The sequence below is a fragment of the Chinchilla lanigera genome, unplaced genomic scaffold, assembly GCF_000276665.1.
Source record: "Chinchilla lanigera isolate Chin_1 unplaced genomic scaffold, ChiLan1.0 scaffold00160, whole genome shotgun sequence".
Taxonomy (NCBI): domain Eukaryota; kingdom Metazoa; phylum Chordata; class Mammalia; order Rodentia; family Chinchillidae; genus Chinchilla; species Chinchilla lanigera.
Window position 1 is genome coordinate 978,691 of NW_004955561.1, and position 24,363 is coordinate 1,003,053.

General features: G+C 35.7%; 1 protein-coding gene across 12 annotated transcripts in view; it reads left to right on the forward strand.

Moving 5' to 3' along the window:
* The window catches only part of Setd5 (SET domain containing 5), a 122,874-nt gene that overhangs the window by 9,877 nt on the left and 88,634 nt on the right, over positions 1-24,363 (forward strand). For 7 of the 12 annotated variants that reach the window (XM_013509078.1, XM_013509077.1, XM_013509076.1 and 4 more), the window contains exon 1: positions 23,978-24,170. In XM_013509078.1, coding sequence (XP_013364532.1) covers positions 24,079-24,170 — 92 coding nt within the window. In that variant the 5' untranslated portion in view covers positions 23,978-24,078. Of the gene's footprint in view, positions 1-16,628; positions 16,690-19,584; positions 19,772-20,568; positions 20,794-23,977; positions 24,171-24,363 lie in introns of those variants that run through there. The other 5 variants (XM_005413007.2, XM_005413012.2, XM_005413014.2 and 2 more) reach the window with 3 other exon arrangements.

A 24,363-nucleotide genomic window follows, 5' to 3' on the forward strand; every position in this document is an offset into this window, starting at 1 on the left:
GCCCCTGTGAACCTCTATTTCCAAGTGAGCAATTTTTAGAATGCCTCTTTTTTTCCCCTTTTATTTAATAGTATGGGAAGCAGTAGATATAGGTTTGATTTTTTTTTTTTTTTTTTAAGTATGAAAAATCCAATTACAGCCTGGTACGGTGGCACATGAGTGTAATCCCATTACTGTGGAGGCTGAGGCAGGAGGATTGCAGTGAGTTTGAGACCAGCCTGGGGTACATAGTGAGTTAAGGCCAGTCTGAACTACATGATGAGACCCTGTCTCCAAAAAGAAAAATAGAAATATGGACTTCCTTTGGATTCTATGAACCTATTAGCTTAAAATGTTCCATTTGAGGGAGCTTGAGTTATAGTCCAAAAGTAGCACACACAAGGCCATGGGTTCACTGTCTAGTTCTCCCAATCTGTTTGATCGCATAAGGGCAGTATGTTGGACTTGATAAATAAGTTTTTTATATGTGTAGTGTACTTGTTGAGGAAATTTTTTGTTTTTGTTTTTTTGTCTTTTTGAGACAGGGTCTTGCCATGCAGTTGAGGCTGGCCTTGTGCTCACTTTGTAGCCCAGGTTGGCCTCAAACTCACAGTGATCCTCCTTCCTCAGTCTCCCAAGTGCTGGGATTACAGTCATGCACCGCCACACCCGGGTAGATTTTTGTTTTTGTTTTTTGTCTTTTTGAGACAGGGGTAGGAATGTTTTATAGAGTCCCTACTCTTTGAATTTTAAAGGTTAGATGTGTGATTTATTACATTCCATTATTATGTGACCTCCTGCTTTATATTTCATGTAAATTAGTGATAAGAGTACAAGCATATTTTGTAACAGTATTGTGTACTGTACTTCATTGAGTTTTGTAGTGTCTACCTGTCTATGTGATAAACAGCTATTGATACTCAGTGCATAGGTCAGCCATTCTTAAACTTTAAGGTCATAAAACTTGGAGGTCCCAAAGAGCTCTCACTTAAGGGTGCTTACCTGTCAAGACTTAACATATTTGAAATGAAAAGGAAGAAAAATAAAATTATTTTATTTAACTTAAACATAATTTATAAGTTCTGTTAATGTAAATAATATGATTTGTGCAGTAACTTGGTTTACAAATTTTTTTAAAGGAATGTTTACTTTTTAAAAATGTCTTTAGTATCTGACTTGATAGAGCACAGCTGTTTTCATAACTGCTTCTACCTTTGTAATACATTGTTTTGGTTGAAGTTGATGTAGAAAATCAGGTTTTACACAGATAATACAGGTGGAAGAGACCTCACCTACCCCTGAAAGAATCTAAGGGACTTTGCAAGTTCTCAAACCACTGAAAGTTATTGGCCTACATCCATTTTTTTCTTCATGCTTGTGAAATGATGAAATTTTATCAGTGCTTCATTTTGGAATATTCTCTCATTTACTGTTTGGCTACTCTAAGACACATTTTAGATACAAAAGATGAGATAAGTACTTATTTTCCTCTCATTTACTTTGTGTACTAATGGGTTTTGAGGTTTTTTTGCATTTTTAAAAATTTTATTGGTGTATTTTAGATATACATAATGATAACATTTCTCGTAGAGAATTTGTACCTTGTGCTCATGGGTTTTAAACATGCCTGATATATTGCAGTGTCTTGCTGTCACTATTTTTGACAGTCACGTTGTCCTGCCTTTGGCTGTTTGATCTGAAGGTTTTTATGTTTTTGTTTCTTTTTGGTCCCTCTTGTACTGGGGATTGAACCCAGGGCCTTCACACTGACCTACAGTACCAGATTGGTTTTTCCGTTGTTTTTTTGGTTTTTGGTTTTGGTTTTTTGGTACTGGGACTTGACCTTAGGACCTTGCGCTTGCCAGCAGGCTCTTGTGTCACTGAGCTATGTCCCTGGCCCTGCTGTTTTTTTGAGACAGTATCTTACTAAGTTGCTCAGGTAGGACTTAAACTTTGATCCTCCTGTCTCAGCCTCAGTGCTGGGGTTACAGTTTGTGTACCAGCATAGCCTGCTACAGGTACCATTTTAGGCTTGTTTACCTATCTAATCTTCTCTTACTCCATACAGTAGGTACAGTACTAATAACATCTTACAAATGAGGAAGCTGTTTAAGCAAGTTTTCTACTTTGCTTGGTCAGAGTTGAGTGGTGGAGCCAGGAGTCAATCTCAGGCTATTTGACTGGGAGGCGTAGGCTCTTCATTATATAAATCAGTGGAGCCCTGTCTGTGTTGTTTTGTTTTGTTTCTTTTTGCCTTTAGGGTATATCCCTTTAGAGAGATCCTACAAATTACAGGGTTTTGAAATCATGTAGAATAGTGTGGCACTGCCACCAGCTTGATATATAGTGGGTTTAATTTGTTTCCTATTACTTTCAGATTTTTGAAGGTTTACTTTTTGTGCAGCAAGTATGAGACGCTTAGTATTAAGTGAAGTTTACCAAGCTGGCTTTATAGTCAGAAAAATCTAGTTTCTGTCCTACTCTCTTTCACCCTTTTTTCTCCCTTCTATATGTAAGACTTGACAATTGAACATGAATATTCAAAATATTTTACCATGATACTTCTTATAATACAAGAAGCACTTAGGTTAGTTTTAATTTACCTAAAGCTACTGTATCCTTCTAGAGTTTTAAATAAATAATATTTTTATGACTTGAAAGAGGAACATGCCATGGAAGAGGAACATGAAGTTTTCTATTCTTTTTAGCAACCACAATTTCTTGGCTTAAATGTATTCAACTTAAAATAAGAAACTTTTTCTATAGTAATAATTGTTCTTGCAATTCTAGGTCGTATTTGTATCTGGTCAGTTGAGATGGGCTGGAGGTACTTGTACTACATGTAATCAAGAAAGCTCACAATTAACATTTCTCAAATGTTTCACCATTAGACCTGAAATTTAGATGTTACTATTTAGAAAAGGTGTCATCTGGTTTTTAACTGTCATTTAAAATTCAAATTACTTAAGTTTTAAATAAAATATTAAATCTTATAAAATATTAAACATGTTCAATCTATGCTTGCTAACTGTAGCATCTTAAACAATACTTCAGCAGTATGTCATATTCTTATGTGTAATATGGGCAAAAAATGATTAAGTCAGGATATGTCAAGTGGTGAAGAAATAGTGATTGATAAGAATAGGAGTGTTCTGGAATGGATAGATCTTGGTTCATGGTCTAGCTTCAGTTTTTTGTTTGTTTTGTTTTGTTTTGTTTTGTTTTGTTTTGTTTTGTTTTTTCCCTGAAGTTTCAGTTTCCTTGTTCAAGTTTCTTGGCAAGTTTAATCATTTGGCCTAATAGAAAATAGTATGTTTCTCATAAAGTTGTTAGGGGCATTACATAAACTAACACATGTGGCTTAAAGAAAAGTGGCTGGTACAAAATAAACATCTAGTAAATATTCTTATTTTGGAAGTTCATGTAATTATGAGTATTTATCAGTTCTCTGAAATTGGTTTTTTGTTTTGTTTTGTTTTGTTTTGTTTTTGAGACAGGGTCTCACTGTGTAGTTCATGCCGGGCTTGAATTCACTGTGTAGCCCAGGCTGGTCTCCAACTCACAGCAGTCCTTCTGCCTCAGCCTCTCAATGCTATCTAAACTCTTATGTGAACCTTCCTTAGATAAATAATGTTCAGATGCTGTAGCTAGGCGTGGTGGTACATGCCTGTAATCCCAGCACTTGGGAGGCTGAGGCAGGAGGATTCTTGCAAGTTTGAGACCAGCCTGGGCTACAAAGTAAGCTCAAGGCCAGCCTGAACTGCGTAGTGAGACCCTGTCTCAAAAAGACCAAAAAAAAAGTTCAGGTGCTGTAAATAGCATCCAGTTTTCATGACTCTATTGATTATGTAAAAAGAATTGTGTTAACAAAGGAATACTTGGCATTTAATGGAAATTTGAGGTTTTTGGCTTCATTAGTATACCAATGCTTATTATATAATTAAAAATTTAATAGAGGAAGGAGCTTTAAAGAAACAAAGTTGTCAATCTTCAGTCAAATATTAGAAATTATGTTATTTAAAATAGCTTCAAGTATCATGAATGTTGAACAGTAGCATTTTATCATCTGCCTTTAAGTGCTTTTAGATAAAGATAGATAAGATTAGATTGCTCATGAGTTCATTTAAAAAAAAAATACTTTGAGATTGGAATGAGATTGAAGAGTGCTAAAATTAATTCAGATTGGGTGGTAGTATTTTCCATTTGGGAATGGGAGTTGTAGGAAAGGACAAAATAGACTATAATCTCTCCCCCTTCTTCTAATGAGAGCTAGGATCTAAAATGCACACATTTTGATTTTTAGAACAACCCTATGTTTTACAAGATACATGCTAGTCTTCATGGATGGAATGATAGTTTAGATTTGCTTTAAATGGAAAGGAAATAATAAAGGGGACAAGATCAACTTGATCATCTCTAAAACTGGATGATGAGTAAATAGAGTTCTGTATACAATTTTACTTTGGTGCTTACTTGAAATTTTTCATAACAAAAAGTTTTAAATTTGAAAGTATTCATAGACTTGGCTATGGGTAGATCTGGTAAAGTAGGTTGTGCTAGTAATAAACAACCAGTTATGTCAGTGTCTTTCTGTTGGTGCTGTTTGTTCTTTGAGCCTCATTTCTTTCCTGACCATCATCTGATGTTTCTAATCAACAGAAAAATAAAATGGCCAATGTAGGTACATAATGACTTTCAAATTTTAATATTTTTTAAAAGTCTGTACAGATTTTGGAAAGCATTTCTGACAAGATTTTGGAAGCATATTGGTTACTATTATGCTCAGTATGTAGCACATCTCATTTTATGAAATAGTTAAATTTTTGTCTTATAAATTTCAGATCAATTCCTTTCAAGGTTGATCTAAGAAAATTAAAGAGTACATATTACTGTGTGGCTGCTAGCAAATGTTAGTGTTAGTAGCAAATTATGATAAGACTTCAACTGTAGTATTCTCCACTTGGTACAGTTACCTTGGAATCAGGAAAGTTTCTGCTTGCCTTCATCATGGCCTGTATTCTATTCTCTTTAGTATTGTAACACTCCATACATACCAAAATTGGGTGGTTGGTAAGTTCTGTTATGAACATTACCTTGTTTAATTCTTTGAGCAATGCTCTGAAGTACTTTACTTCAGAGGTAAAAACATTGAATCAGTGACCACACACTCTGATTCATTAGTAATAAGGTGATCCCAAGATCTTTCCTATACCATATCACCAATCTTATTTCAGGGAACTTTTTGCATTGCTGATAAAATCTGCCATTCTCTTAGCTCTTCACTTTGATAGTTTATCTTCCCCCCTCCACTTTAGGGTTCTTTGCCTAAATTCCTGGATACTGAGATACTGATAGAGGAAGGAAATGATGGTTGGTTATTTTGTGTTCCCCATACTAATGTGATTGTAAATTCTAGCTTATTTGATATATTTTCTTAAAAAGTTAGTGGGCCTGACCTAAACACCCAGTCTTTCTTTATCTCAGACTGGCAGCAGTTCAGAAAAGGGTATAAAAACAGAAGTTTGTAAAAAAAAAAAAAAGTTTGTGAATTCCTACATTTTTATATCAAATTATGTGCCTTTGTTTTTCTAAAAAAAAGAATTTACAGCTTTTATCAGATTTTTTTTCACTCAGTCAACAGAGGCAAGTTTTATTGAGGTCCAAAAGCCATCCAGAGGAGGATGAGCTGGTAGAGAATTTTGCTTGACCTTCTTCTTGAGGTGGAGGTTGTTAATGCTTCTTGCTGCAGTTGATAGCACAGAGGTATAGGCTGGCACAGGGAAGACTCAGTGATGTTGCTTCACAGGCAAAGCACCAAGTGCAGAGTGGGCTCTTTCTGGGTGTTAAAATCAGAGACCGTGTGGCCATCCTTTATCTGTTCACTGGCAAATGAAATATCAGATGTTGCAAGTAGGTAAAATGCCCTACTCAACTTGGATTTTGGCTTTGACTTTTCTTATGGTGTCCCTGGTCTCAACCTTAAGGGTGTTGGTCTTGTCCCTCGGGATCTTCACAAAGGTCTGCATCTCTGCCTCTAGCTCACAAACATTTGTCTTTATACCTCTTTTTTAAAAGTTTGCAAGTTAGTGTTTTTGTGATATAATAGACTGGTAGCCAAAATAAGGCCAGTATTGTCTCCTTGGAGCATGATTGGTAGGAATTCATAGGCATATGTATGCTTACATAATAGCTAACTAAGATGTATTAGGTTTCAAGTGACTAGGGAAAAGAAAACTAGTTATACCTTCGATCAATATTTAAGTATTGGTTACTAGAACAAATGGAGAACTAATGGATTTCCTGTGGCTTCCATATACAGATGTGGGAAGTCTTAGAATTTAGTATTTAAAAATCAGGAGTTTGAGTAGATTTTTTAAGAAACCCTAAATTTAAGAGCTGTTGATCATACAAGTTTTTGTTTGTTGGAGGTTGAACCCAGAGCCTTTCCACTGCATTTATAGCCCTCCTCCCTTTTATTTTTATTTTTTAGTTTGGGATAGAATCTTGCTGGATTGCCCAGGATGGGCTGCGACTTGAGATCCTCTTGTCTCAGCCTCCCAGAGTTCTGGTGTTACAGATGAGCACCACCATCCCTGGCTTTGTATGTATTTTCTTTTTTATTTTAGAATTCAGGGATGAGTACGAGGACATCGTTGCTTTTACAGGACAGCTTCATGGTGGTTTTCTGGTTGACCCACTGTGTTAGATGTGGGACACCTTAAGCCAGGACAGTGGTGCATGCCTGAAATAACAGCATTCCAAGAAGCTGAGGCAGAAAGATCGCAAGTTCAGGCCCAACCTGGGTGATTAGTGAGAGCTTGCCTTAAAATAAAAAAAAGGCTGGGAATATAGCTCAGTGCGAAGGCTCTGGGTTCAATACCCTGTACCATCCCCTCCCCACAAAAGGGGGTACTTTCTAGGGCAGGGATCATTTTTCCCTTTTTAATCACCCTTAGTGTGATTCATGTACTTATCCAAGTGTCAGTTTTTTTAATGGTCTTTAAAAACACAAAATGAAAGGATCCTTGCAGAAGTATTTTTTGGTTTCCTGTAGAATTTTTTTTGGTGTTTTCCTGTGCAATATTTTTGCACTTAAAAAAAAAAAGTCATTTTTCCCCAAGAGATTGGAAGCCACTAGTTTTTAGTTACGAATGATGGTCTACAAGAGACGTTTATTAAAATCTAGAGGACAGAATATGTTTTTAAAAGACTTTTTATGCTGATTACCAAATATTAGAAGAAATACAATGCCCTAAAACAGTAATGTTGAGCATGTGAAATATTTGCTTAGGAAAAAATAAATTGATATAGAAGACACATTAATGAAAAAATAACTGATGATAGTTTGCATTTTGCTCCACTGTGTTCACTGGTGGAGTTCTGGGCATTGCTCAGGGTTAAACTATGCTATGTCCCAAAAACCAATAGAGATGATTCAAGGAGAGAGTGTAATAACTGGGAAAATTGAACGTGGTATGTGTTTATATAAATAAGAATTGTGAACAGCTTAGTATACTAGTTGTATTCATTAACTTAGTCTTCAGGCTAATTTAAGCATAATTAATGACATATTTTGTTCCTAATACAGATGAAATGTCTACTGAAACTGTTATCAAAAATGAGCATGCATTTCAAGGCTTTAAAGTCATTGTATATATTAAAATCTCCTGAGAAAATATTTGTAATCATAAGTTAAAAATTTTGATGCTTTGGATGATAGGAATTGTTGTTGGAGGTCTTGGGTCTCATTCCAAACCACTAGGTAGCTGGTCTAAAGAAATTCATCCTGATGGGCTCGTGGGGAAATTAATGAGCTTTCCATTCTAAAGAATGCCTCTCTTTTGCTCAGTAACTTACTGTATTAGTAAATAACAGGCTAGTTTTTTACCTGGACAGAACTTAAAAATGTGTATCATTGTTTCTTTGAGTTGGTCTTAATTTCCATTGCTGTTACTTTTTAAGTTACTCTAAAAGTTGAGTTTCCTTGTCAGTATAATTTATGACAGTTTACTTGGGTAATCACTTGTGCGTAGTGTATATTGCTTTGACAGTGATTGGTGCTTATTTTTTAATAATTGGACTTTAAGATATATATGCTTTGTGGTTCTAGTAGGAATCATCTGAACATCCAAAATGTTTTTAGTCTGTGATATGCAGCATTGTTCTCTTGCAAAGTATCCCTCTGGAGTAGCTGAGCCTTTTTGGCCTTTGTCACCACTCTTAAGACTCTCCTAGTACTGTAAGAGACCACTCATTAATAACAGCAGTGGATCACTGATCTAAAATGGGAGCCATCGCTTTTGTGATGTAATTAGTCCTTTCAGATGAAGGATTATGCATTGTTAAATTCACCTTATTTGCCTAATTTGAGGGTGCATCTATGTTTTACTGATTTTTGTTATATGGCACACATAGGAATGCTGTATCATAGCTGTGTGGTGAATATCTTGTAGTTAGCTCTTGTAAGAAATTTATATTCCAGAGAACTCAAGAAATTTTGTCAACAGACTTGTGCCATAAAAATAAGACATTTGTGATTGAAACATTTTTAATAAGTGTGTAATTGTCGACCTAAACACCACTTTGCAAATCTAGCAAATGATGAATTGAGTAAGCTTTTATCTCTCTAAACTTTGCCTGCCACTAACCACCTATCATCATAAGTAGGCCTTTCTTATATATCCCTTTAACATATTATTTAAAGAAGATTTAACTGTATTCAGATGTGATACGTACAACTGATATTTTGGGAATTTGCTATAAAATAATTGTGGGAAGGGATTGGCTCTAAGTTGATTGTTGGTTAAAGCTAGAAAGAGAACATAAGTTTCATTATAGAGTTAGCTATATAGGTAGCTATTAATATACCAAAATGAATCTCATTCTGTATTACTAATGTGCACACACCCCTCCCCAATTAACTAGTTCACAGTCTTCTTTGAACTGACCCAGTAAGCATTAAGGGTACTACTGTAGTTTTCTAGTAGTGGAATGACAGTGATAGTGGTAAGCATGTTCTAGAAGAGTTGACATCAGAAAAGAAAGGATTGAGAACCTAGAGGAAGTGAGACCAATTCATTGATGTAATGCAACCTGGAACTCAGAACGTTATGAGTGGTGTTAGTGAATGGATTGCTAAAAGACAATCTATGAAACCTTTCAAAAGAAAGGAGCAGCTGCTGTGAGATGGTAATACCAGCACAAGAGAAAGTAGAGTTCTCACCCCATTTGGCCAAGCCCATTTGGACCAGGGAAGTGTCAGGTGTCATAACAGTGTAGCTAGGGTACAAATTAATTCAGTATTTTGGCTACTTAATTTTTCTAGTTGGTCAGCATGGGTAAGCCTCTTCTTATAGTTTCTAGATTTCTTCTCTTCCCAAAAGTGGTTAAAAATAAAGCATTGTATCTTGTACCCCCAAACACAGAACTGATAGAACAGAATTTGGGTAATCTTTGAAAATGAAGAGAGCTTAATCTTCTAGATTACTTGCATTTTCAGTCAAAATTCTACAAATGCTAGCTAGATTACAGATGGCTAGCATAATTTGTTTTTGTGTCATTGCTGGAAGAAGAAATTCAGAGCGTGGTGCGTTCTGTTAAAGGAACTAAAAGTTATCTCAAGGGACAACTCTAGGAAAATACTGTGGTTTTGAAATACTGCTTTATGTAGGATAAATTCTTAAGATCTCAGTACAAACTTAGTGAAAAACCTACTGAAGTCTACGATTTATTAAGAACTTTACTGGGGCAACTGAGGAACTTAGTGAGGCTCTATTTCAAAAGTAAAAAGAACTGGGAATGTAGCTTAGTGAGAAGTCCCTGTGTTCGATCCCTAGCACCAAAAAAAGAAAAAGAACTTTAGAGGATGGTAGCACATCCATTCAGTAGTCGTTTTTGGTTTGTTTTTGTTTTTTGAGATGGATTCTTGCTATGTCATTCAGGCTGGCCTGGAGCTCACTGTGTAGCCACAGCTGGCCTCAAACTTGTGGTGACCTTCCTGCCTCAGCCTCCCGAGTGCTGGGATTATAGCCACCATGCCCAGCAGTAGCAGTCCTCTTTTTTTTCTTTTTTTTTTTTGAGACGGGTCTCATGCAGTTTAGGTTGGGTCTGAACTCACTTTGTAACCCAGACTGACCTCGAGCTTGCGGTGATCCTCTTGGCTCAGCCTCCCAAGTACAGGCCTGCACTACCTGACCAGCCGAACAGTAGTAGTCCTAAAAGTTAATCATGTAATGGTTGCAAATTTACAGTTTGTGGTTTTCTTTTAGAGTACAGAAGATCTTCTAGGGGAAAGTTAGAATTGAGATTATTCTAAACCATGGGAGAATTTAGCCTTCTCAGTTTGTCAGAACTCAAAACGGTTGTGATGATACACACCCATATCCCAGCTGTGTGGAAAATAAGGCAGAAGGATTGAGAGTTTAAGCCCAGCCAGGACAAGTTGCCAAGACCCTATCTTTAACAGAAAGAGGGGGAGGGACTGAGATGTTCATGTAAATACTAAATGATTTTAACTTTCTGGAAGATGGTTCATAGACAGTACTAAACTTGCCATCCTAGTGGTTCCATTTACAGGAGTTTACCCTAAGGAAATGTTTGGATGTATAAAGAAACATACGAGTTACTGAGTATTCACTACAGCACACACACATTATGGAAAATAACCAAAATGATGTCATTGTCTAGGGAGAGGTAGATTTGTACATATTCACACAAAGATGTCCCAAACTTACTGCTAAGTGAAACATTATAGAACCACTAGGGTTATCACTTTCATCTTGAGAGGGGAGAGTTAGTTACATATGAATTTCGTTTCTTTTTATGCTCTTGTGATGTTTGCATTTTTTATTAAATGGTAATTCTGTCTTTACTGATAATGCCTTTGGTGGGAGGCCTGTTGTACATGTCAGAATTATTAAGCATTGAGTTTCTTTGCTGCTGTGTTCTTGGCCACTTAGTCTGGCTGAGATCATAGAATAAATGTGATGGGTTCCTTTCTTCTGTATTTTGAGGAATTTCATGCCCATTTACCTTCATTCTTTGTAGATTTTCCATGAGATCAGTGATGTTTATCTGAACAGCATTGAGTTTTATAAGAGAATTTGTTTCTATAAAACTTTACTGATGAACTATGGACTTAGAGTTTTGGGGGAGAAAGGTCAGTTATAGAGGCACATTTCAGGATTTTATTTGTTCTCCCTTTATGGTTCTGAAAGTGCAAATGTGAGCACATAAGCAAACCTGAAGAGTTTTCATTATTGCCTACCCTTTCATACTTGGGATAAAAGAAACATCCTAAAGTAACACTTAACATAGTGTTTTTATACATAGTAGTTGGTTCATGTTTGTTGAGTGAATGAATGAATGAATGAATGAATAATGAAGTGGCGAACTGCTTAATATAAAACTCAAAGCATATCTACATAAAGTGAATACAGAAGAGCCAGACTTGTTTGTCTAATATAGTATCAGTGAATTTAAAAATTAAATTTGATGCAGATGTTGTTACCTAAAGTAAGTAGTAATAGCTTTAATAAAGACCATACATTAAATCTTGATTTTCTTTCTTCTGTACTATTATGTGTAGAACATTTTTTACTGGTTCAATTTTTTCTCCTTGGAGTACTGGGGATGCAACCCAGGACTTGAAATGCTGGACAAGTGCCACTGACATGCACCCCAGATCCCATAAATATATCTTTTTGTAACTATTTTTTCATCTGTAAAATAATGGATTATATTCTAAGTCATAAAACCTACATCTTTAATCAACTAGAGGAAGTTGGCCTAAATTGATAGAAGTGTAGCAGATAACTAATGCTTTACAAATGTACATAGAGCCTTGTGTGGTAGTGCACATCTTGGGAGGCTAAGGCAGGAGGATCACTGTGAGTTCGAGACCAGCCTGGGCTATGTAGCAAGACTCAGTCTCAAAAAAAAAAAAAAAAAAGAATGTGCATAACCCCCTGTCCATAGTGAAAGTGATTCATTTCAGGCTTTGAAAGTGAAAGGGTCTGAATTCACAAAGAGGAGGCAGTTGCAGAAGCATGAGGTGTTTCTTCTAACTTCCTGGCATACATTGCCAGTAAGAGGTCTAAAGTATGCTGCAAGCAAGCCTCAGAACACAGGAGGATAGCTCTTTAAGAACTGAAAAGAATCCCAATTCTTTAAGGGCTTCATCTGAATTTGATAGTTAGATACCATTTTCCTGAATTTTATGAAGGCTACAAAGAATCTGAACATTTTTGCTTGGTTTAGCAAGTTTTGGTTTTGGGTGTTGTTGGTTGGTTGGTTGCTTGGTTTTTTGAGACAGGGTTCCACTATGTAGTCCAGGCTGGCCTTAGATTCATGGAGTCCTGCTCTGTGTTTATTACTGGGGGGGGGGGCTATAAATTATTATTTATTTTTATTCAGTGTCAAAATAGTTAAGATGGTAGTGTTTAGTTCTGTTACTTATAGTATGTACTTTTATCCTGCTTACAGTCCATAGTTTTACCACTTTCCGGTCCATGTGCCTGTCCTTGTACCACTCAGTATGACTTGCCACTACAATTTATAAATGAAATTTTTCATGGGGAAAGAAAAAACTGAACTTTTAATTATCTGTTATTCTAGTAAATTTAGAGTTCTTTCTTCATTTATTTGCCAAGCCTAGTAGCCCCTAAAGCAAATACAAATTTAGACAGAAGATCTAAAGGATAAAATGTTGCAGAAGAGGTGGGAGACAAGAAAAAGTTTATCTTAGCCAGGAATTACCAAATCATGTTCTTTCTTCAGTCTGTTAATGTTTAGCCCAATCAAGGCTCCCCACTCCTCTTTATTCTCTTCAGCCCTAAACTCCTAGATCTTTTGCCTGTAGACTTCAGACTGTAATCCTAGTTTCCACATTCCCCAGCAAGAACTTTCCACTGGCTCTCTGTACACTTTTTTTAGAATTCATCTTATTTTTTCCTTTTTTTTTTCTTCTAATACTTGTCACTTTTTCACGTTACCCACATTATTGCTTTATCAAAATTGGAATACAAATTGTTGGAGACGAGCAGAAATAATTCTTAGCCGCAGTTTATTTATTGGTAGCTCTTTTTTCACATACACTTAAACTCTTACTTGCTACAAAAGCATACACACTTAAGAGTTACTAGGACAGGTACTCTTTCTGTCATACAGATGAGAAAACTTGAGATTTGAAATAGTGTATAAATTTCCTAGGCCAGTTGGCAGCAGTGCCCAGAATTCATAGAAATGTGAAGTAGAAAAAAACACAAGGAAGAACTTCCTTTGAGGAAATTAGGTTTCATCTTTGTAAAGTGATTTTTTCTGAGCTCACCAAACTAATTACCTTGTAGGCTACAAGTTTTTGTAGCTCCTGGTATATTTTCATAATGTACCTCTCCCAAGATAAAAAGCTATATGTTACGGTATAACTATAGTGTTTTTACTTGAGTTATTTAAATTTGGATTGGAGATAGAAGATAAGCATGTGATGCAGTTGCCACAGTAGTTCTCAAACAAGTTGGTCATGTTGGTAAAGTTCAGTCATATAATTATCGCATTTTGAAATGTGATTTAAAAATTAAATTAAGGCTAAAGATAATTTTAAGAAATCTCAGTTCTAATATCCTTTCCCATTCCCCCTATTTTTATTTTATAAGGTCATTCAAAGGAGCACAGTATTTTTTTTTAATTTCAACTTACATGTACACCAGATTTTTAAGTAATTAGGTTCAGAAGTTGAATCTTAGAAGCTGAGTATGGTGGCACATCCTTGCAGTCCCATCACTCTTCGTAGGCTGAGACAGGAAGATCTCAAGTTTGGCCCAGTGTGGGCAGTTTAGAGACTTAGGAAGACAGTGTCTCAAAACAAAAAATGACTACTGATGTAGCTCAGTGTGAAGGCCCTGAGTATAATATTTATTTATATGTATATATTTTTATATATATATCTGAAATTTTTTATGAAACATTTTATGGCTTAACTGAGTTATTAATTTGTTGAATAAAATTATTGGTCTTTTAGTGCTTCAGTTAATTTTCATTATTTAGTAGTGTTTATATGTAGGGGTGGTACATTGGGCTGAATATATTGAGTTCAGGATGTATTGTAGATGCTGTGCTTTAAGAGCTATTGAATTTGCTTTATACTGGGTCTTTAAAAAGTGAGAAGAAATTATGTTCTTATAACAACACTGGAAAAACTGGAGAAGAAAGCAGGCCTGGAAAATGGGGATTCTGGGGAGGATCTTTGAGGGCTTTTAAATTGAATTCTAAGTAAGTTGTGGTTAAGAAGATAAAAGTCATTGACCCTAAAATCTGAAGTATTGTAATATTGTTGCCCCTCAGAAAAGTGGTCATTGTAAATAATATCATGAAATCATGTTGCTCAGTCTTTCTAGTCAGCCTCAGAAAAAATAGGTTTTCTTTTTTCTCTAATAGATGCCATTATTTACTATATTACATACCATATAATTTCAAAAATATAAAATATTTGTGTATATTTGTCTTTACTGTGAAATTTTGTAATTGGGTACTAGATTTAAGGATGATTTCATATTTTAGAGAAGCTACTACCTTCCAGAAGTTTTTTTGCAGTATAAAGCTTCACTGTTAAACGAAGAATTCTGTTTATAAAAGTAAAAATGTTCTCAGTGTTTAAAGTCTAATGGTAAAGCTGAGTGTTGTGCACACCCCACCCAGGAGGCTAAGGCTGGGGGATTAAGGCCAGCTTGGATTACATAGTGAGACCCTGTCTCAACTCCCTTCCCTCCCCGCCACCCCCCACCCCCCAAAAAAAAGGGTGAATGAGAGATACTATGAAGCCAAAGGAATTGAAAGGGACATTTGGAGAAAATGGCGCCGTATATATATTCTCCCCCAACCCCAGTTATGTTTTGTCCGAGACTGAAATTGAGGAAGTGATTTGGCACTCTGATGGTTTATGGGGGAGAGTTTATCAAGAGATAGCTCCTTGGCTGAGCTGTCTGCTGTCTTCATAGGCAGCAAGCAACAGTTGTTTCTCTGGCAGCAGATCTTGTGCATCAGGATTGCATCATTTCTGGGAGAATAGCCAAGGTCCACAGCCTCAGCACAAAGACTGTCTGAAACGTATGAGGCCTGTTCTCTTTCTTAAGCGGCACTCCTCTTCCTGCCAGTCCTCTTCTCGGGATTACTGAGGCAGATTTGTTCTGAATTTCTTTCATTGGGGTGGCTGTTTATTGGATTCTTGTCTCCCAGCTGCTTCCGGCTCACCTGTCTGATGCAATTTATTCTTCTGAGATCTCTGAATTGGTCTTAAAACACTTTTTGTTTGTCTTCTCTGAGAGTGAGCCAAGAAAGTATGGGTCTTGGGCTGTCAGCAGATCATATAGACAAGACACCATCAAAATGATAATACAGAGATTACTGGCTATTTCTGAACCCAATTAAAAAGGGTAATTACAAACCATTGCTGGCATGTTCTATTTAACATCCTTTTTGCTAGAAACTGAATGTCAGTAGTGACTACTCAGAAGAGTACTTAGTACTAGAAGGCAGGATGCTTCTGTTCATGAATCCAAGAGCTTATTAGGGTTCCTGTGGATTTTGAGGGATTATTAGTTGATAAGAAATTAAAGTTCTGGTTCATTCATTTTCTCCCTACAGTACTTCTCTTCCTGTCCTTTCTCGTTTCTCATTTGCTGTTTACAGAAGTCTACTTTTCCTTGTTTTAATGTGTTGTTTCGTTTTGCTGTTACCTTCATACCTTTTGTTTTTATAATTGAGTGTGCTTGTTTAAACTTTTCTGTAAAGAATAGCTTATTTTTCAGTTTTTTAAATATTAGAAATTCATAAAGCTTTGTCTCTTGAACTGGTTTTTTCATGTTTATGGTATATTACTAAATTTCAGTTGATAATTCATTCTGGCTAATGTTAAATTTCACTTTCAGGAGAAAATTTAAGGAGTGCTGATCATTTTTTTCCAGAAACTAATTTCCTTTTCTTTCTGGGAAGTAGAAAATGAATTAAAGCTTCGTTTTTCAGCATGTTTCTATCATGGAGTTGACCACAAATAGAACTGACTCTTTTTTGTTCTTTTATGTATGATAGATTAGATGGGATGAGGGGGAAGAAAGTAGTATGAACTTGTAATTTTTTATTTTTAATTTTTTTTGGTTTTTCTCCGGTACCAGGAACCGAACTCACGACCTTGCGCTTGCCAGGCAGGCGCTTTTGCCGCTGAGCTAAATCCCCAGCCCCGAACTTGTAATTAAAAATGTATTTTTAGCTTCTTATCTAGCTGAAGGGTAAATTGGATGTTTGATTAAAGAAAGCCTCTGATTTGGGGATGGTTCAGTGAAGAAGAACCTGGGGGAAAGGACCCTTGGTAAATGAAAGGGAATTCTAATTGAAAGGAAGGAGGATTCGTCAATGACATAATAAATGTTTACTACTTCTTAAATAAATTTCCTTTCCCACCCTTTATTTAGCTTCTAGTCGAACAAGAAAACAGGGTAGGCAGATTAGATGACAAAAATTTAGAATTGAATGTCAGAGGATGATAAACAAGGCAGTATTTATATAAAAGTGAAGCAAAATTACCATTAATGTATGTGTAGAATTCTACATGAAGTATTACTTCTTCTGATACTAATTGTTATTTCAACTTTTTCTAGGTCTTCAGAGCTATACTGGCAGATAATTTGGGGGACTTCATATTCAGTGGTCTGTATAAAGGTAACTGACCAAAGTTGATTTAATTTGTTTTTAAAGTTATTTGTGTTTCAATGAATGCTGAAATCATGTTGCTGTAATAGTGATCATAATTCTCTCAGCAAATATTTCTTGAGCCCTTTGATTATGTCAGGCAAAGTTCTGGCCATTGGAAACACCAGTAGAGAATACATACAAAAATCACTGTCTGCGGACTTTATATTCTAGTAGTAAGACACAGGAATAGTCACAAGTAAACTCTATTTTGAAATTTTCCACCTGGAGACAGTTAATTCTTACACTCAGAAAAATCTCCAAACCTATATGATAAAATTAATGACAGCTGTAACTGCTGAGCTTTACAAACTATAGTAGGAATCTGTTGTCCTGGCTTATAAAACTAGAATATTACAAGAAATTATTGCACATGGATGATCTGTTAAAAATTCTTCCATTAACATTTTTTCCATTAACATTTTTATGGATGTATTTTACATAGTTATTTAAGGACATAATGAGGAGTTCAAGTTTATCCTATGAATAACAAGCCTCCTATGAATACATTATTTAGGTTCAGCTGGCCAAGCTAGCCTGTCAGGATTGCCTTTATCAGAAGAGTGGAAAGGTCATGTAAAACTAGACAAAAGGAAAATGGAGAATTTATGAAAATTTGTAGTTAACTATTTACTGTTTCTTAAAGTTATCAGCTGTCCACAATACAGTATGTGAACTGGGATTTCTTAGTGGATATAAAAATCATTACTTGTTACTATAGGAAATACTAGCTGAAGTAACATTTCTTTCTTTTTCTTTTATTCTTTTTTTTTTTTTTTTTTTTCCGTTTCTTTTTTCCAGTACCAGGAATCGAACTCATGACCTTGCACTTGCCAGGCAGGTGCTATGGCGCTGAGCTAAATCCCCAGCTCCACTTTTTCTTTTAGTATATCTTAAAAATTACTGTCAGAAAAAATGTCAGCACTTAGCTTAGATTTATAATTTTTTTTTTTAGGCATATAATAGTAATGGCTGTAACAGGGCTTTAGTAGTGTTGAATAATTTCTTTTTTCCCCTAAAAATATAACATGATTCAGATTTCCTTTACTAGTCAAGGAGGTGTGACCATTATCACACTTTATTCTGCTTATTTTGTTGGGCAGCTTCTGGCTTTTTTATTAAATCTGAATTGCCTGATGATACTAAAATTCAAGAAAAAGTTATAACCAACAGCTCTTGATATTTAACTATGCCCTTTTGAGCTTGTTTGATAAGTGATCTCTGTTTTACCACCTGTAGATTTCAATTTACCAAAGACTTCAATGATATTCTCCCAAAATTTATTTGGATGAACTATTAGATAAAGGAAACATTTATGTACTGTAAGATTGGCCCCAAAGTAGAAAGTGAATCAGTCATTTCTCTCCTATGAGCTATAAGACAGCACAGTAGGTAGTAGGTGACCTCCTTTGCATTTCATTTTCCAATCTAGCAATGTTAACCTCCAGTCAGGTAGGAATAAGTATATTGCCATACCTGGATTTGGAGAGTCTTAAGTCCATTTGTTGAAATCCATCTCTTTGAAAACCTGAGGCTCCAAGGAGACATGCTTAGTTTATAGCTATTGTAGCATTCTAAACTAATAACTCAAAAGTAGTGTTATCTTTGTATGTTCTTAAAAATCTTCGTCTAATGTACCATTAGTTTCTTCAGTTAGCCTGATTCACAGTTAGTTTTATTAGCCTAATAAACCTGTTTTCTGTATCAAAATAATATGGAAATTTGTCTCAAATCAGCTACTGTTTAAATCAGCATTAATCACTAAATTGACTAAGTATCCTGTACTTTTCATTCCATTTAGGAATTTGGGGTATTATTTAACTTTTCTGTTATATTTATCACTAATCAGTGTATCATTCATGACTCTTTGTAGCTTTCTTTGCAAAGATCTTTATTAACTTCTATCTTTTATATTAGTATCAACTTCCCTACATAAACTGGCTTGTTTCATCCTTTTGTTTTTTACATGAATATAAAACCACTAATGTGAAATCATAAAAAGTATACTTTATAGTAAATTATACCATATCTCCAAATCTCTTAAGTCTACTTTTGCTTTTTTACTCTTCAGTAGTTCCTGAGTCTTTCTTTTCCCAAACTGCACTCACTTATGGTCACAAAGTCATCACTGCTTGTTACACAAAATTCTCTAATCTTTATCTCGAAACTGTATTCTTTGTAGTTTTTTTTTATTGTTGCTGTTGTCTTTTATACAAAGAGGTACACATAAATACGCAGACATTTTTAGAGCAATTTTAAGTTCATGGTACATGAACATAAGGTACAGACATTTCCCAAATATCTTTTGCACCCACACGTACATAACCTCTTCCATGGTTTATGTTTCTGTTCATATCTAGCAGTGTGTAACTATTCATAAGTACAGTTAAGTACATTTTCCCCAAATTACAGTTAGAATAAAATGATATTTAGAAAGGAATAAAGGGGTCTGTGACAAAAAGGCAGTGAAAACAAGAGTGTCTACTCAGATATAAACTGGATGTATTTATGGCCTAGAAAGAAAGTTGAACTGAAGACCTGAAATTGTTAAATAGTTCATTTAAAGTAGGAAGTATCAAATAGCCATGCTGCGTCTTCAGACATGCTTGGCAGGTCCTAGGCTACCAGAAGATTTAGTCTAATGGGCATTTGTTGAGAATGGGTAATATGCTTAGTATAGTAGGCAGACTATTTCCATTTGGTTGAAAAAAATTAAAAAGTAAGCGTAACTTTCATCTACTTTGTGGAGCACTAATGAATACAGCGAATAGTAAACATTGGAAAGCAATGGGAAAATACTTTAGCACCATCTAGGATACATTTAAAGAATTATTTGGTTAGTAGATATTTGCTTTTCTGTGGCAGGATTCCTCATGTCCATAACATGTTGGCTGAGGCTCTGCAGCTCACCCCCACTCTCAGAGTGGTCAGTCTCCATTAATTGGACCCTGTGATTTCCACTCTCTGCTGTATTGGACGTCATGAGCATTGCAATCCCTCTGGGAGTCACCACACCAGATACATCTTACTCAGATATGGCTGCTGGATCAGAGTAAGTGCTACTTCCTAGATAGGAGGCACATTATCAGTTTGTATGGAGACAGTTTTCTTATGGGTAGCTAAGAAGGTATTATAGTATTTCGTTACCCAAAGCATATCCCACTGTAAATGACATTAGACCTTGCCCTTTTCTCCCTTAGAAGCTGGGGGAAAAAAGCAGTTAGAATGGGAGGAAAGGAACTTTTAAGAAGGGATTTCGAGTAAATAATACAAAGTTTCAAAGAGTAATTACATTTTCTTTTCTTTGTTGGGTGGGGAAGACTGAAATAAAGTGGGTGTCACTGCCTGCTTCTATGGAAGTAATGATTAATGGCAGGAGATAAGGAGGTGTTCATTCCAACTGATTTTCTTTGAAGGCCTCTTCCTATGTACTTCCATTGTTCAAATGTAAAGGGGCTCAAAACATTATACGGGCATGTTGCATAGACCTTGTTATATTTGGGATAGAAAAATGGAAAGCAGTATTACTTTTTTATATATTCATTGCCTAGAAAGAGGACCTTCAAAATCAGTGGTACCAAACTTTTTTTTCAGCTAAGAGCAGCTTTAGGAATTCAGAGTTTGTCGAAAAGCCTAATCCCTAAAATACTCTCTCAGTTCTTGGAGAATTTAAATGCCAAATGACAATGAAGGTAGGCCTTCATTATACAACTTTATATATTATTCACAGTTTTAAAATTCTTAGCCTTTTGTATCCCTTCTCTTTTAAGTTGTCCAAGATTCCCCCTGCTCACAGATTCCCCCTCTTGTCCTTTTACCTCCCTTGTACCCAATCTTCCTTGCTTACAGAAAGGAAGTGGAAGCCCCCTACCTTTCAAGACGAAGTGGCACTACACCAGGATGTGAAAGTCCAGCGAAAGAGACCCAAGGGGCCTAGGGGGCAGCACACCCCCAGAAGCCAAGTCTTTTCCAGGCAGTACCAGGGATTAGGGTCTGGGCTGGAGAAATCCTGGTGTTTTGAATATGTTCAGGTCCAGTTCAGACTCTTGATCCCACAGCCACTTCTTGAGTGAGGTGGGTGTTGCTCTAATTCCCCTGTTTCTCTTGCCATTTTCACAGTCCCTGGGGATTCCTTCAGCTAAGCAAAGCAACTGTACCAGAATTCTGGGTTGGATGGTATCCCTCATTAATAGTGGTTTTCTTCCTTAAAACTGAGGATATTATTAAAAGAGCATGTATATTTCTTCATAAAGCCACCTATTGTTAACTTCTTTGCTTACTGAATTTCTTAAAGAGGAAGACTTAAATAAAACAAAGCTACCCTAAGATATAGTACATAGTATTTTGGGGTAGTCTGGAATTGAAAACAGTTTTCAAACTTACTCCCAATAAAAAGAAAGGAGGGTGGGGGTGGGGGGAAGGTGTTTTGTACTTCTTCTAGAGTTTTTTAGTGTTTGTTTCTTTTAATATTTTTGCATGCCAAAGCAATTTAGTTATGCCAGTAGCTGAGACTTCCAATTTTAAACTGTTTCCCTAAATAGTATTTAAAATTCTTCCTGTATTAGTAGAAAGTTGTATAATGTTTATAGATTTTTTTATAAAAGTCAGCTAGTAAGTTGCTACACTATATTAACAGTGTAATAGGTAGATAGAATTAACATTTAAGAGAAATTTGAGCAAAAAATTTAAACCATTAAGTTTGGAGTTAGTAGATATAAAAAAAGATCCAAAGCAGTCTTTTAATGCAGCTGGTATTTTCCTCATTGTACAGCAATAACTGCCCATAAGTGTTGCTGGGGAGTTCAGGAGTGATTCCAGAAATTAAAGTACACTGTTTGAGTATAGTGTCATATTGTAGAATTTTCTGAACATTTTCATCCATGAGCTCTACAGAGTTCTGATATTATGGTCAAAACAAATTTCACTGTTACTAATTTAGTAATTGTGCAAAGGGAGAGAACGTCAATGATATACTGTTCTCTTAAATTATTAACAGTATTTGTCAATTCTTCATCTTGCCTATTCCACTATTACAGGTACACTAGGATTAAACCTGGTGTTAAGGGCAACATACTCAACCAAATAAAAGAACTAGACTTCACCTCATGAGATTGAAATCTGATGACTACAATATATATTTTTTATATACTTATAGGAAAACTTACAATAAAAGACTTTTCTGAATTTCTAATGCTTCCCTAACAGAATTCTAGTCATTTCCCAACAGTTAACCAGTTTGGTGGCAGGTTGCATATGGTACTTTGAACACAGTTGATGGGGTGTATCTGTTGAGCTTCCTTTCTGTGTATATGCCCAGCTATCATAGAAATTTGATCGTAGAAAAAAGACCATAATTATATTTGCCTAAGTTGATTGTCTAACAAAAGGATGCAATCCTAGTACTTCAAAATTTTAATCCACATTTTAAAATATACCTAAGCACTGATATGTATGTCAGGGAATAGTCTTAAGAAACCCTATAGTTACCTGTCAATACCTGACTATGTATTTAAGCAGTAACCAGTATGAAAATTGCGATTTCTTCATCAAAAGGTAGTTTAAATTGCATAGCAGTACATTAAAAATGCTGTGCTTAACTGGAAAGTATTATACAGTAGGATGGCCTATTAACCTCCACAATATACATTTTATTTTTATTCCCTAGACTTGCACATGACGTGCATATGTTCATATTTAGCCAGTTTGGAGATGGGTAAGATATAACCAGCATAGCTCCATCTCCATGGCCATCTTATTTCATACAACTTTTCTTTTTCCCGCCCCTCTGAAAAAATCCATTTCTAATAAACAGCTGTCATGTTTCACTCCATATGATTAATGGCACAAAATATCCTATATAAAATATGTACAACTCTTTGGAATATTTGTTCATATAGTAATGTACCTAGTAGATTAACTATAAATTCATTACTTTCTTTTAACTGTCCATCATAGAAACTAAATTCTATCTTCATTTTATTAGTGCTTGTCTGCCTTTGGTTTCATTTGGAAAGCCCCACCTGTTTCCTAATACTCAGAGCTGATTGCCTCCCAGTGAGCCATGTTCAGATCATCTTTTTTCTCAAGAATACTGACCTGCATTCTTGATGTAACCCCCCTTCCAGTTCCCATCTTACAGACACTGTCAAGTAATAAAATGCATGCACTCACTAACAGAAAATACTTTCCTGTCTAAAATTCTTCTTCACCTAGAAATTACCTTTGCTGTTATTAGTAAGATCCCTTCTCACAGTTTTGGAGCATAAAACTGGGTGAGTTGGATATATATCTTAGAATTTTCTTTTATCCCTCACTTCTCAGCTGATGTACCAAATTGATTGAATTGCATACTTTTTTCCTGCTGAAAATTTGGGTATCTTAAAGCAGGAAAAATGCCTATTATTTTAAGCAAACAGTACGCATTATTTGATTCCCTAAAGGCCCACTGACATCTTAAGTTTAAGTTATACTAGTCCTTGGAGTTTATAATTTGTGTATCTCTGTTCAAGGTGATGTAAGTTACAGATAATTCATTTTAAGTTCTGTCAGGTTATACAATTACATTCCTTAATTATTTTTCAAAATTCCCTAAAACCTAGTGAAGTACTGTCATAATTGAAGTTCTTTTTTCCAGAAATTCATATTTTAGCTTTAGCCATCTATGCCTTTTTATTATGAAGGCTTACATTAAACTTCTAAATCAGAATACATTTGTAAATCTTTTATAATAATAAATTGTGTTTGAATCATTTATTTTCCATTCACTGAGGATGCAAAAAGATTCTCACTAAACCTGCTTTAAAAAGGTCTTGAATAATTTTCTTTAAAGGTAGAATGTTACCCTGTTTTCCAAATAAAGCATAGTGCAAAGGGTACAGGCTTTGGAGTCAGACATGGTTTGAATCTTGCTCTCAGTGTGTGACCTTGGGGAAACCATAAAAATCTTGCCACCTCAACTTCCCTCTCTGTAGAAAGGAGGTGTTATTTACCATGTTTAGTCATTGCAGAATTAAATGAATGAATATATATAAACCAAATAATAGGCAACTCGCAATGGTAGCTCTTACTGCTGTTACTATTGTGAAGTCCTATGGTTATTACCATGCAGCTGTTAAATAGTTGTTTCCCCCATATGCTTGCATGTCATTGGTGGATGAGAAGTTACTACTCTTAACATGTGAAAGGTGTTTGGGGGTTGGTCAAGATGAGAGGTGTGATAAATATAAGATGCCATTGTTTTTACCTGTACTTTCTTCAGGGTATCCTGTCTTGGTAGTGAATGGAAGAGGGCCTGGTCCCTGGGGCAGTGCAGAAGGCACTTTCATCATCTCACTCACTGCAAATGTCATGTGAGGTTTCATGGAAGTATTAAGAGATCCAATTAAGAAGAATAGTTCTGAGTCTAAACCAGCCCAGAGTGGCTTCTCTAGGGGAAACTCCCCGCTCAGCTGGTACGTTTGTGTTTGTCATTAGGGACACCTTGTATGCCAGGTGCCTGCCTTGAGACATTTCCCTGTACTGGCTTCATGTTACACACAAATTCACATTCAGTAACACTCCTGTTATTTATAGGTTTAGTTATGTTAATCAGATTGTTTCACTGAGTTTTTTTTTCTCTTATTCTAGTGGCTGGTGGTTGTGGAA